Source organism: Octopus sinensis, linkage group LG11 (assembly GCF_006345805.1).
Source record: "Octopus sinensis linkage group LG11, ASM634580v1, whole genome shotgun sequence".
NCBI lineage: Eukaryota > Metazoa > Mollusca > Cephalopoda > Octopoda > Octopodidae > Octopus > Octopus sinensis.
In genome coordinates, this window is record NC_043007.1 from 67,501,081 (window position 1) to 67,515,228 (window position 14,148).

The following is a 14,148-nucleotide window of genomic DNA, read 5'->3' on the forward strand; positions in this document are numbered from 1 at the left end:
ATGTATTATGTGTAAGTTTGCTATTTCAGCTAGTTCGTTTCTGCACCTGGAAGGAAGTAGAGACAGACACCAAATAATTTTAATAGAAAAGCATCATATAAATAATACCTTTTCATTTGATTTCAAATTGTCCAACATTATAGCCTTAGACGATTTTGCAAATTTGCTTGTATCAACAACAGGAGCTGGTTTTAGATCCTTTGTAGCAGGATATTGGTCTTCATTTTTGTCCTAAAAAAAATGCAAATAATTTTGAATATTTATAAACACATTTTCTGAAATATAACAACTGTAATGTGTAAATAGATTTATGAAAATGGCAGAAAACAAGTAACAGAAAGTGTGACCGTGTATGTGTAGGCACAGGTGAGTGGTTAAGAAGTTTGCTTCCCAACCACATGGTTTCAGGTTCAGTCTTATTGCATGGGACTTTGGGCTACCGTTTTCTACTATAGCATCAGGCCAACCAAAGCCTTGTGAGTGAATTTGGTATATGGAAACTAAAAGAAACCCATTGTGCATGCATGTATATGTGTGAGATGAAAATATTATTACTTGCATAGGCACAGGCGTGGCTATGTGGTAAGATGCTTGCTTCCCTAACACATGGTTCCAGGTTCAGTTCCACTGTGTGGCACCCTGGGCAAGTGTCTTCTACTGTAGCCTCAGGCTGATCAAAGCCCAAAGCCTTGTTTGTGGCTTTAGTAGATGGAAATTGAAAGAAGCCCATTGTGTATGTGTGTGTATCTCTGTTTGTTCCCCACCACCATTTGACAACTGGTGTTGGTGTGTTTATGTCCCTGTAATATAGCAGTTCAGCAAAAGAGACTGATAGAATAAGTACCAGGCCGCAAAAGAAAAATCCCGGGGCCAATTTGTTTGACTAAAACCCTTCAAGGTGGTGCCCCAGCATGGCTACAGTCAAATGACTGAAACAAGTAAAAGATAAAAGAACCTAAGTTTCCCAAACAGTTCTTGCTTCTTTCAACACTTACAAAATCACGTTCGATTTCAGCACTTTTGCTCAGCATATTGTTCATTCTTTTCCTTTGTTTGTAGACAACATTTTCAGAAAACTTTGCATGATTTCCAAGAAGTATATATTCTTCCTGATCAGGTACTGCCCCTCCATAGGAATGTACAGGAACTGTTCTATTTGTATGATTTTTTTCAATGTTTTCCACTTGCATCTGAGAAAAAAATTATAAAACCAGAAGAATAGACATAAACAATTGTTAATAAATCACTCGTTCTAAATCAGAGACATTAATCAATCATAGACTATAAGTCAATGAGTGAGATATACACTGCCAGTATGTTCTTTCCTAATGTAAGATACTTAGGTGAAATATAAGGGAAAATTAGCTGCTGCTTGTAATAGACTGAATTACAATTGTTTGTACAGAGAGTGGATATGAGTTACTTACAGCAGATGTGATAGACAGGGGGTCAAAAGGCTAACAAGGTTTAAATAGACACATACATTACAAATGTGTGTGTGTGTATGATGGGATTCCTTCAGTTTCCATCAAACAAATCTTGTCACAGGACTGTTTTTAAAATCATTATTGTTAAAAATAGCATTATTAATGATGTACTGAGGGCAGTGAATTGTCAGAATCATTAAATTATTGATAAGAATGCTTTGTGGTCTTTCTTTTGACACTTTATGTTTCTGGTTCAAATCCCACCAAGTTCAACTTGTTCTTTCATATTTTCAGGGTTGATAAAATAAAGTACCAGTCAAGTACTGGGGTTGATGGTATCAATTAATCCTCTTCTCTCCATCTGCCTAAATTAGAAACCATTAATACTGATGTTATTCATTAACTGAATTAGTTGAATTATTTCACTTCATGATAGAGCTTTGATATGGTCCCTCGTTGTGTTAGAAATTGCAACCAAATCTCCTTATAATTATATCCTATTCTTTCAAACAACAAAAATATCTTAGATGGTCTGATTCAATCACACACTCCTGTATTAAACAACACTAACACGAATGGAAGTAATAACACAAAACAGAAAAAGAATTCAACAACACGAACATGTAGTTTTGTGTGAGTGTTTTGTAAAATCAGGAAGTGAAAAAAGAAGTGAATAGAAGTGACATTTTTATAGAGTTAAAGATGTAGTCAGGAAGTAGACATGACAGTGAATAACAATTATTGCTTGATTTAACTGAAAAGAGATAATAGTCATGTTGAAACTTTCAAAACAGATCATAAAAATTATATTTTTATGAAAATATATCCAGACTAGAATTAAGATTGTACAAATCATTTCAAACTGAATAAAAAGGTTATATAAATATATATATATAGTTCAAATTTACAGAAAACAAAAGACAAAGACAGATGAAGGAACAACAAGCAGGTGCATTAGTTTGACGCTTGGGAAGAATGGGTAAGTCTTTGATGTTTCAAGCCTATGCTCTTCAACAGAAAGGATTGAGAGGGAAAAAAAGGAGAGAAAACACAAAACAACAGAGAAAGAAAAAAATGTGTAGGGATTAAAGGTTCAACATGATGAAATAGCTGGAAGAAAGAGGCTGAATGAAAGGGAGATAGTAACATGTCATCCTGGCCAAACTAGCGTGTGCAAGCACATGCATGTATATGGAAAGGGTGTGTGAATGTGTATGAATATATGTGTGAGTGAACTTAAAATTATGTAGGCCTGTATGTGGCTATATATCTTTAAATTGTTTCAGCTCCAAAGCTGCAGTCATGCTGGGGCACCACTGTTTATATATATATATATATCAATTGCTGCCTTCTTCATTATAATTAAAATATAAATAACACCACACTTTTGGTGAACTGTTTTAACCAAAAACCTGATATATTACTGCTAAGAAGTATGTATTGATCACTTACATGTGGATCACAGGAATCTTCCTCTGTGTGTTTCTCGATGTCATCATTTTCATTCTAATTTCAAAATAAACGCAACATTTAGCATTCCTACTCAGTATACATAAATACATAATCATGCTGACACAAACAACCTAGACAGAGAGTACTTTAAGTGAGAGAATGAAAACAATTATATTGGGTCTTCCCATAAATAATGTGATTTTTTAAATTGCACGAACTAAAAGCTGGAGGGGGCGGGATAAACTACTTGCATCAACTTGCTATAAAAGCAGGTAGTAATTTTCCCTTGTACTTATTCTTAGTGCAAGTTTTGAAGAGTGCAGTTCGATTTTAACAGTTATTTTTTTCAAAGCTATAATGGAAGTGACAAAGGAGCATATTTGGCACATTTTGCTTTATGAGTTCAATAAAAGCAACAATGCAATGGAAAGTGCAAGGAATATTAATGCAGTATATGGGGATCAGACAATAAGCATAAGTCAGTGTCAATGATGGTTCCAGAAATTCTGAACCAGAAACTACATCCTAGAAGACGAGCCTTGTCCTGGAAGATCTGTAGAGCTTGACAAGGACATCCTGCAAACCCTGGTAGAACAAATCCTATTGTAACTGTTGAAGAACTAGCAGAGAAACTTGGATTTGGTCATTCAACCATTCATCGACACCTGCGTGCCATTGGAAAAGTCAATAAATTAGGTCAATGGGTTCTGCACAAACTTTCTGAGTCTAATCATGTGCAGAGAGTGAATGTGTGCTCTTCTTTACTGTCACATCTCATGAATGAACTTTGTTTTTGGACCGAATAGTGACAGGTGATGAGAAATGGGTTCTCTCTAAAAATGTCAAATGCCAAAGACAGTGGGTAGGGAAAGGAGAAACACCAGACTAAAGAAGGTCTTCACCTATGTAAAGTGTTGTTATCTATTTGGTAGGATATGAAAGGTTTAGTCCACTTTGGACTTTTAAACCCAAACCAAACGATAACAAAGGAGATCTACTGCGAGCAATTTGAGCAGCTTGAGTCAGCACTAAAAGAAAGATGACCATCTTTGATTTCAAGACAAAAGGCGTTCTACCATCAGGATAATACTCAACCACATACAGCAAGGATGACATTCTAAAGGCTGGAGCAGTTTGAATGGGATACGATGCCCCGCCCACCATATTCGCTGGACATTGCCCCATCTGATTATCATTTATTCCACAGTCTTCAAAATCATTTGAATGGAAAAAATATGAATTCTGTAGATGAGGTCAGAACAGAACTGGAGGAGTATTTTTCATCATGGACAAATGAATTTTGGAAGAGGGATCTTGCAAGTCTACCAGATAGATGGAAGAGCATTGTAGAAAATGAAGGAGAGTATATTTTAGATTAAAAAAGAACTTTGTTTATCTTAATTCTAAAAAATAAAATTTTTAAAAAATTGCATTCTTTATGGGAAGATCCAATAGATATTCAGAGAACTATTAACTCCAAGGTGACAACAATATAGATGTTCACATAATTGTGAATTCTTTTTATAAGATTGGAGCTTTCCAGGCTATTAATCTCATCTTTAGAGTCTATAATACTTTCACCTCCCTTAGTCCTTAGTTCAGTGGGTCTTGTCTTATGAGTTACTAGGTGACACTACTAATGCTGGTGCCATAAAAAAAATTCCCTGTTCACTCTGTAAAGTGGTTGGCATTAGCAAGGGTGCCCAGTCATAGAAATCATGCCAAAGCAGAAGTGGAGCTTAGTGCAGTCCTGTGGTTAATTGGATCCTGTTTAACCATCCAATCCACACCAGTATGGAATATGCATGTTAAATAATGGTAGTGATGATGATGACGATGATGACAATATTTATAGAAACCATGCAGTCTGGCAGCTTATCTGATCCTTTCAAATCACCCAATCCATGCCAGCATATGAAATACACATTAGATGAGGACAATGATGAATATTTTGAATACTAATCACCACCAAATGTCTAAATTTTTGGATGTATACATGTCTCAAACTGGATTCAAGTTTGGAACCTTTAATTTTGAACATCTACATATTCCAGTGGCCTAGTAGAATGAGTGTAGAGGTTAGTATGAGGCTTGGAAGAGGCGTTCTTGATTCAACTGTCACCTCCTAGCCAAAGGAGAGAAGGTGATATTTCAGTCAGGACTACTACTGTAGTGATATTAGGAAAAGTTAGAGTGGAAACAGTATGTTTTTTGGTTAGAAGATGAAAGGTAATGATAAATGACTTTATGTTAATCAATTAGGTGGCCAATTGTCCAGAGGGTGAGCTGATTCGTGATGTCCTCCTCCTACCTCCATTTCCCAACTGGCACAAATGCACGGGCAGGCAGCTGAAGACCTGGGCAACGACGATAAACGAGGACCTCTCCAAACTCTCAGGTCTGCAGGTGGTCGGTCTGCGCAGATGGAACCGCGAATGGCTCGCGATCTCCAGTGACCTCGCACAGGACTGTCGGGCGTGGGCCGCCATGGTTCATGATGCCATCAGGACCAGAGAAGAAGCTGGCTCAACGCCATCACACCCCCACAAAAAAATTAGATGGCAGTTTTGGGGTGTGGTCAAGAATGTTTGTACATGTATCAGCAACACCATCCTAGATGTAGGAGTCATACTCCATTGTGGGTCTTACCTGAGCTTTGTAAAGGATTTCTAGTTTTTTGTTCAAGTAGAGGAAGGCCAGTCTTTCTCATGAATGTTTTTTCTATCTTGAAGATATGCGTTTGTCACAAGATACTCAGTGAGGGTGAAACTTAGCATTAAGTGACCTTGAGAGATTTTCATGCTTGTTGTTCATGTAAAAGATACTAATGTCTAATCTAATATAGAATAGCTTAATACCAAGAATTGTTGATCTTTCAAGTAATCTATATTACTTCTAGATACATCAGTGTCAACCTCCCAGTTATGTCTTTTATAGAGAGTATAATTCTAAGGATAGACTAAATTAAATATTGCTCAGTGACTAAATTAAGAACTCATGACATGGAAAGAAAGATTATGACCAACCAATAAGGTGAACATGTTACTTAAAGGAACCCAGCAGTTTCCTAAACAGTTCTTGTTTCTTTCAACACTTACTAAATCATGTTCAGTTTCAGCACTTTTGCTCGGCATATTGTTCATTCTTTTCTTTTGTTTGTAGATAATATTATCAGAAAACTTTGCATGATTTCCAAGAAGTATATATTCTTCCTCATCAGGTGGTACACCTCCACAGGAATCAGCAGGAACTGTTCCATTTGTATGATCGTTTTCAATCTGAGCAAAAAAAAATTAAAACCAAAATAGTTCAGATATTAAATCATTCACTGTAAATCAGAGACATTAATCAATCACTGTTAATCAGTCAATGAGATTAGCTCGGTTCTTCATTTCCATATTATGATTCTGTTATGATATAAGACACAAGCATTAAGTGTCCCAAGGTGAAGATAAACTTGGAATATTACTAGTGTATTATATTGAACACTGCTTCAATTCTAAGAGAGAATACACACACACACACATGTATGTTTTTATGTACAGTTATATCTAAAAACAGTTGCCATTCTTGTCACTAAACCTTGTCTGTTTTTTCAAATAAGGAATCCTTTGCTTTACATGTCTTCCAAGGTGTGAAATAAACAGATAATCAGTTGACAACAATACTGTTTGGAGTGAGCAACTTTTGTAGAGTGCAAAAATAAACAAACACACAGACAAGCACAGGAGCACACACACATACATATGTGTGTGTGTGTGTGTAAAACAGGCTTCTTTTAGTTTCCATTTACCAAATTCGCTCATATGGTTTCAGCTGTCCTGAGGTTAAAGTAGAAGACACTGTATAGGTGCAGGAGTGGCTGTGTGGTAAGTAGCTTGCTTACCAACTACACGGTTCTGGTTTAGTCCCAATGCATGGCACCTTCGGCAAGTGTCTTCTACTATAGCCTCGGGCCAACCAAAGCCTTGTGACTGGATTTGGTAGATGGAAACTGAAAGAAGCACGTCATTTATATGTATATGTATATATATATGTATGCGAGTGTGTGTTTGTCCCCCCAACATCGCTATGTTCCCGTAACTTAGCGGTTCAGCAAAAGAGACCGATAGAATAAGTACTAGGCTTACAAAGAATAAGTCCTGGGGTCGATTTGCTCGACTAAAGGCGGTGCTCCAGCATGGCCACAGTCAAATGACTGAAACAAGTAAAAGAGAGTAAAAGAAAAAGAGTGGAAGTGAACCATAAACTATGTGGTTGAGAAGCACGATTCTTAAACACACAGACATCAGTATTATGCAGCAAATAGTTACATCATCAATACATAGAAATGACATTTCAACATTAAAACATCTTCAGGTAGACTCTGAACTGGTGATGTCATAATTCTCTAGGTCAAGGGGGAAAAGAAAGAATCCAAGAACACATGTTATTGAAATACTACATTCATTTGGTCATTCAGCTTCTACTACAGCAATAGTTGGTTATCTATATATTTCTGTCTTGATGTTGACGCAATCTTTGTCCTTCATATGGCATGCACAAGAGAAAATAAATGAGTTTATTTTCCTTTTTAGATGACATGCACAGGCAGGAAATAAAAACTAGAAAGGCTTACCAAATGTTTGACATTATCAGAGTTTAGATAATAATGCCAACACACCCTTGGGTGGTAAATGGTATTAACTGAGAACCTGATATTGCTTCCAAGAAGTATGTACTCGTCACTTACATGTGGATCACAGGAGTCTTCTTCTGAATGAATCTGGTTATCATCATTTTCTTTCTAATTAAAAAAACAAAAACAAAAACAAAGCAGCATTTAGAAGTCACAATTAAAATATATATAATTACAAAGTTTTTTCTTACAAAAAAAGCATAGTTAATAATTAATTAATTCTGGGAATAGTTATAGCAAGGGTATGAAAACAACATAAAAGTTCATAAAATTATTAATTTTGTTTAACCCTTCCACATTCACATTGTTCTATCAAAAGCATTGCTTATTTATTCACATTGTTTTGAATTAATCTTGCATTATTTTGTAGCTTTGAAATTTTGATGAGGTCGGGCATGGCTGTGTGGTTAGGGAGCTTGCTTCCTAGCTATATGGTTTCGGGTTCAGTCCCACTGCGTGGCACTTTGGGCAGGTGTCTTCTACTATAGCCCCGAGTCGACCGAAGCTTTGTGATTGAATTCGGTAGATGGAAGTTACTGCCGTGTGTGTATATGTACGTGTAGGTGCTCAGTGCCTCTCCGAAAGAGAGAGAGGGGGAAGGTAACTGTTAATTCTTAGAATGATATTGTAGAGTAAGTGTGAGAGGCCAGATCTGGCCTGCTTGAACATAAAACAAGTAGAATATTTTTGCCAGATATGGCCAGTTTAAATGCTAAAGAGTTAAACACCTAAAAATTTCAAATGAGTTCTTAATAAGACTAGAATTTACCATATTACTAATCCTATCTTTAGATTCTATATTTACAGCACTTATATCTACACTACATTTTTCATAACCATCATTATAATAATAATAATAATAATAATGAAATTATTGTATACAGTGCTCAGGTGCACCACAACATGTCAGAAAGTGCATATAAAGTATATGCAGTAATGTACAAATGTCTGGAAAGCGAACAATGTATGAATCAGATACATGCTTGTGTGTGTATGGAGGGGAGAAAATCAGGTGTAGTGTTGGCGAATCTCTGGAAGTTTGGAAGGATGCAGTGCTCCGTCAACTAACAATCGATGCCGGCAGTTTGTTCCATGCTTCAGCAACCTTCAGTGTCTGATGCCTCATCTGTTTTGACATTCGTACATGTACCAGAGACAATTCAAACTAGGAACTTTTATTTCTGAACTTCTCGGCATTGATATGACTGTGTTTCAAACGTTTGCTTCCAAAGCAAACAATAGAGTTCAGTCCCCCTGCTCGGCATCTTTGGCAAGTAAGTGTCTTCTACTATAGCCCCAGGCTGACATAAGTGATCCTTTACATTAAAAACGCTAAGAGTTAGCAATAGGGAGGGCATCAAGCTGTAAAACAATGTCTCAACAACATATTTGGTTAACCCATGCAAGCATGGAAAAACAGACATAAAAACAAATGAAGAATACATAGTTTTACTTACATTTTACGTAACTAATATTGAATAAATAAATGTACAAAAATTTTAAAACAAGCAATACCTTTTATATATATATATATATAATAAATATTAGGGAATAAATCCAAATTTACAGGGAAAAAATCAGATTTAGGATTAAATCTAATTTTATAGTAAAATATTATAAAATATTATTAGAGACAAAACCACTATTTTGCAAAACAAACAAGGAAAGACTTAATCAATACATAAAATTTTAATAAATAGTCAAAAAAACCGCCACTACAATTGTTTCTTGTCTTGATCGACAATCTTCAGGTGGACTTCCAATCTAAAATATCAATATTTTAAAATATAAAAATAATAATTTTAAAATAATTAAAGTATGAATGAAAAAATATAAATATATAATCCATATATAACCTATATATAATCCATATATAATCAATATATAAACAATATATAAACTAAAATAAACCCATCAACAATTAAATATAAAATATAAAATATAAAACAAAACAAAAAAATAATAATAATATAATAATAAACTATATATACACCCATACACATATACCTAATTATATATAACCATATCTAACTACATACACTAAATCACACACCTATATATATATCCCTATACATACACATAAAAACGTCTAGGCAACTATAAATAAATAAAATAGCTAAATACTTCAACACAATACTTATTCATACTCCCACACACACACACATACAACCCACATTCACGCTCTAGAAAACAGACATCACTTAAAATTATGAACGGAGAAATGGAATAAATGGAATTAAAAATTATATTCACTTGGTAAAACGAACACTACTTAAAAATTATGAATGAAACAATGCAATAAAACAACAGACATCGCAAATAGACACAAAATTACTACGAATTCCTTAACAAACCTACCATGATAAACCAAAACTCATAAAAACATATAATGATAAAATCTCCCTTTACTAAACTCTATAACATACCTATATAGCAATCCCCCTAACCTAAACATTCACACACAAATACACACACGTAAACCACACACCCACGACATATAGTTGCACATATCGAGCCCAACTAGCATGCATATGTACATGTGAGGGGGTACACGTACATGCCGTGCGCGTGTACCCCCTGCATTTATACCCGTGCGTGAATATACACATGGAGAGTACCACACAGGTACAAATGTGTATAGTAATGGGAGCCCCATCACTACACTCAATGTATAATCTCACCCATCCGCACGGATGTGAAAGTGAATCTCCGGTGTATATGTTGAGGCTTATATGTAGCGCTGTGGAGGTGAACGTCGTTGAAATTGTGAATGAATGGGTGGAGCTGGGAATTGTAACCGGGTGGTGGGCTAGCGTTGCTTGGAATTGGGAATGGAATAGTGTAGTAGTAAGGCAGGCATCGAGAATAGATTTGGGTTATTGCAAGTTGTTTGTTAGAGCTGCTAAGATGAGCTAAAGCTCAATTGTATATAATAATTTATTATGGTAGTTTTATTAAAGAATCCATTCATAATAAATTTTTTTTAAGTAGTGTTGGTTTGCCACGTGGATATAGTTTTTAGTTCCATTTATTCTATTTCTCCATTCATAATTTTAAATGACGTTTACTTTCCATGGCGCGTATTCTTTTTTTACATAAGTTATATTTCTATGGTAACGTAATTTTGGTTTGATTTTTTTAACGGCTAAGAATTTAATTTCACTTCATAATTGAAAGACTTGTAAGTATGTATTTTATTTCTCCTTATGTCATATTGTTATTTTTGATATTCTGGTTAATTACGATGTATTTAATGTGTTTTTTATTGGAGTGTTTATGTATATGAGATTGTGTGTGAGTTTTTAGTTGTATAATTTATTTATCTGTATGAGTGTGGGTGTGTAAATATTGTTGTATATATCGAGTTTAGTGAGTATGTATATGCGTATATGTGAGGGAGTATATGTATCTGTTGTGTGTGTGTGTTTTGCGTGTGTGTGTGTTTGTGTGTGAATGTGTATATGGGTTTGTTATTTAGGTTTTGGGATGTATGTGTTAATTTGTTGTGTGTGGGGAGGGAGTGGGTTTTTGGTGTATATTGAGGCTTATAAGTTAGTATAGGTATGTGTATAAGTCGTGGGTCTGTGGTTTACGTGTGTGTTTTTTGTGTGTGAATGTTTAGGTTAGGGGGATTGCTATATAGGTTTGTTATAGAGTTTAGCAAAGGGAGATTTTATCGTTATATGTTTTTAAGAGTTTTGGTTTATCATGGTTTTTTTAGGGAATTCGTGGTAATTTGTCTATTTTCGATGTTGGTTGTTTTATTACATTGTTTCATTCATAATTTTTGAGTGGTGTTCGTTTTGCCACGTGAATATTATTTTTAATTCCATTTATTCCATTTCTCCATTCATTATTTTAAAAGATGTTCGTTTCCAGAGTGGTTATACTTTTTATACATATGTTAAGTTCCTTGGTAAAGTAATTTTGTTTGGTGTATATGTTGAGGCGTATATGTACTTGTGGGTGTGTGTGAGTGGGGTGGGTGTTTGTATTTGTTATGGGTGTGTGGTTTACGTGTGTGTTTGTGTGTGAATGTATAGGTTAAAGGGATTGCTATATAAGTATGTTATAGTGTTTAGTAAAGGGAGGTTTTATCATTTATGTTTTGTGAGTTTTAGCTTATCATGGTAGTTTTATAAAAGAATCCATTCATAATTTTTTTGTGTTTATTTGTCTGTGTGGGGTTGAGTGGGTTTTTGGAGTATATGTTGAGGTTTATATGTATGTATAGGTATGTGTAAGTGGTGTGGGTATTTGTATATGTCGTGGGTGTGTGGTTTACGTGTGTGTATTTGTGTGTGAATGTTTAGGTTAGGGGGATTGCTATATAGGTATGTTATAGAGTTTAGTAAAGGGAGATTTTATCATTATATGTTTTTATGAGTTTTGGTTTATCATGGTAGGTTTGTTAAGAATTCGTAGTAATTTGTGTCTATTTGCGATGTCTGTTGTTTTATTGCATTGTTTCATTCATAATTTTAAGTAGTGTTCGTTTTACCAAGTGAATATAATTTTTAATTCCATTTATTCCATTTCTCCGTTCATAATTTTAAGTGATGTCCGTTTTCTAGAGCGTGAATGTGGGTTGTATGTGTGTGTATGTGGGAGTATGAATAAGTATTGTGTTGAAGTATTTAGCTATTTTATTTATTTATAGTTGCCTAGACGTTTTATGTGTATGTATAGGGATATATATATAGGTGTGTGATTTGTGTATGTAGTTAGATATGGTTATATATAATTAGGTATATGTGTATGGGTGTATATATAGTTTATTATATTATTATTATTTTTTGTTTTGTTTTATATTTTATATTTTATATTTTATATTAATTGTTGATAGGTTTATTTTAATTTATATATGTTTATATATTGATTATATATGGATTATATATAGGTTATATATGGATTATATATTTATATTTTTCATTCATACTTTAATTATTTTAAAATTATTATTTTTATATTTTAAAATATTGATATTTTAGATTGGAAGTCCACCTGAAGATTGTCGATCAAGACAAGAAACAATTGTAGTGGCGGTTTTTTTGACTATTTATTAAAATTTTATGTATCGATTAAGTCTTTCCTTGTTTGTTTTGCAAAATAGTGGTTTTGTCTCTAATAATATTTTCTGCTGTACTCTTTCACCACTCTAAAAGGCGGTGCTCCAGCATGGCCGCAGTCAAATGACTGAAACAAGTACAAAAAAAAAATATATATATTTTAATAATATATAATTATTAATATTAGGAAATCAATATCAAAACTCCCCAGAAAGATATACACGTGTGAAAAATAATTGTTGTATTAAAAATATATAAATAAATAAATATAAATATGTATAAAAATATATGTAAATATGTATAAGTATAAATATATAATGTATATGACAGTTTAAAAGTTTTGAATTAATTATTTGAAGCATCTTACGATCGTTTCACAGAAGATTTGTCCCTATAATGTAAATATAAATTCAGTATATAATATTCTCATTGAATATATTTAACTAAAGATTTATACCTTTTTTATATTGAAATATCTTTTTGGTTTATAACAGATATTTCCTTCAAACTTGTCATTTCTTCCCAGCAGCATATAATCCGCATTTGAGTCATGTTCTTTTACTGAAAAGTCACTTGATAAACAAGTAACAGGACCTTCACGTCTCTTCTTTCTTTGTAGACATGGTTCAAACAACACACCTAAAAATTTAACAGTGTTCAAATTAATCCTTCATTCAAATATATATACAGCAAGAAATAGAATAAATGACTTCTGTTGGGGTTGACAATGAGTATTCAGTTACTTGATCAACTGAACTACCTGCTTATTGAATTAATGTGAAAGTGGCTGAGTATTCCACAGGCATGTATCCCTTAGTGTAATCATCAAGATGAATCAGCATGACACAGCACACACGAAGCTGTGTGGTAAGAAGTTTGCTTTCCAACCACAAGATTATGGGTTCAGTCCCATTGCATGGAACATTAGGCAAGTGGCCCCAGGCTGACCTACACCACATAAGTGAATTAGATAGATGGAAATTGAAAAGTATATGTGTGTGAGTATGTGTCTGTTGTGTGTGTATTTATGTATCCCATGTGTATGTGTGTGTTTTTATGTTTGTGTTTGTACTCCACTGCCACTTGACAACTAGTGTTGGTCTGTTTACCAACACCAGTTGTCTCTTTAACTTAGTATTCAGCAAATTAAAAACTTGACAGAATAAGTATCCCCATTCAGGCAAGTATTTTAGCCCTTAACCTCTGGTATAAGTACTGGGGTTGAATTGTTTGACTGAACCCTTTAACCCTTTCGTTACCAACCCGGCTGAAACCGGCTCTGGCTCTGAGTACAAATGTCTTGTTTTCATAAGTTTTGAATTAAGATCTTCCACCAAACCTTAGTCACAATTTATGTTCCTAATACTAGCCGAATGATAACTAAGTAATTTTACTAAATTCTTTGTTATATTTAAAGTAATTGAAAGAAACACAGAGCGTCTCAAAATAAATACAGTAACGAAAGGGTTAAGGCCACACTACCAGCATGTCCACAGTCCAATGACTGAAACAAGTAAAAGGT

General features: G+C 34.1%; 1 protein-coding gene across 5 annotated transcripts in view; it reads right to left on the minus strand.

Moving 5' to 3' along the window:
• LOC115217168 overlaps window positions 1-14,148 on the minus strand; it is a 46,066-nt gene that overhangs the window by 26,180 nt on the left and 5,738 nt on the right. For 2 of the 5 annotated variants that reach the window (XM_036507640.1, XM_036507639.1), the window contains exons 2-7: window positions 13,084-13,265; window positions 7,498-7,665; window positions 5,978-6,157; window positions 2,880-2,933; window positions 996-1,190; window positions 109-231 (exon numbers count right to left, since the gene is read on the minus strand). In XM_036507640.1, the coding sequence (XP_036363533.1) occupies window positions 109-231; window positions 996-1,190; window positions 2,880-2,933; window positions 5,978-6,157; window positions 7,498-7,665; window positions 13,084-13,265 (902 nt within the window). The remainder of the gene's footprint in view (window positions 1-108; window positions 232-995; window positions 1,191-2,879; window positions 2,934-5,977; window positions 6,158-7,497; window positions 7,666-13,083; window positions 13,266-14,148) is intronic. The other 3 variants (XM_036507642.1, XM_036507641.1, XM_029786793.2) reach the window with 2 other exon arrangements.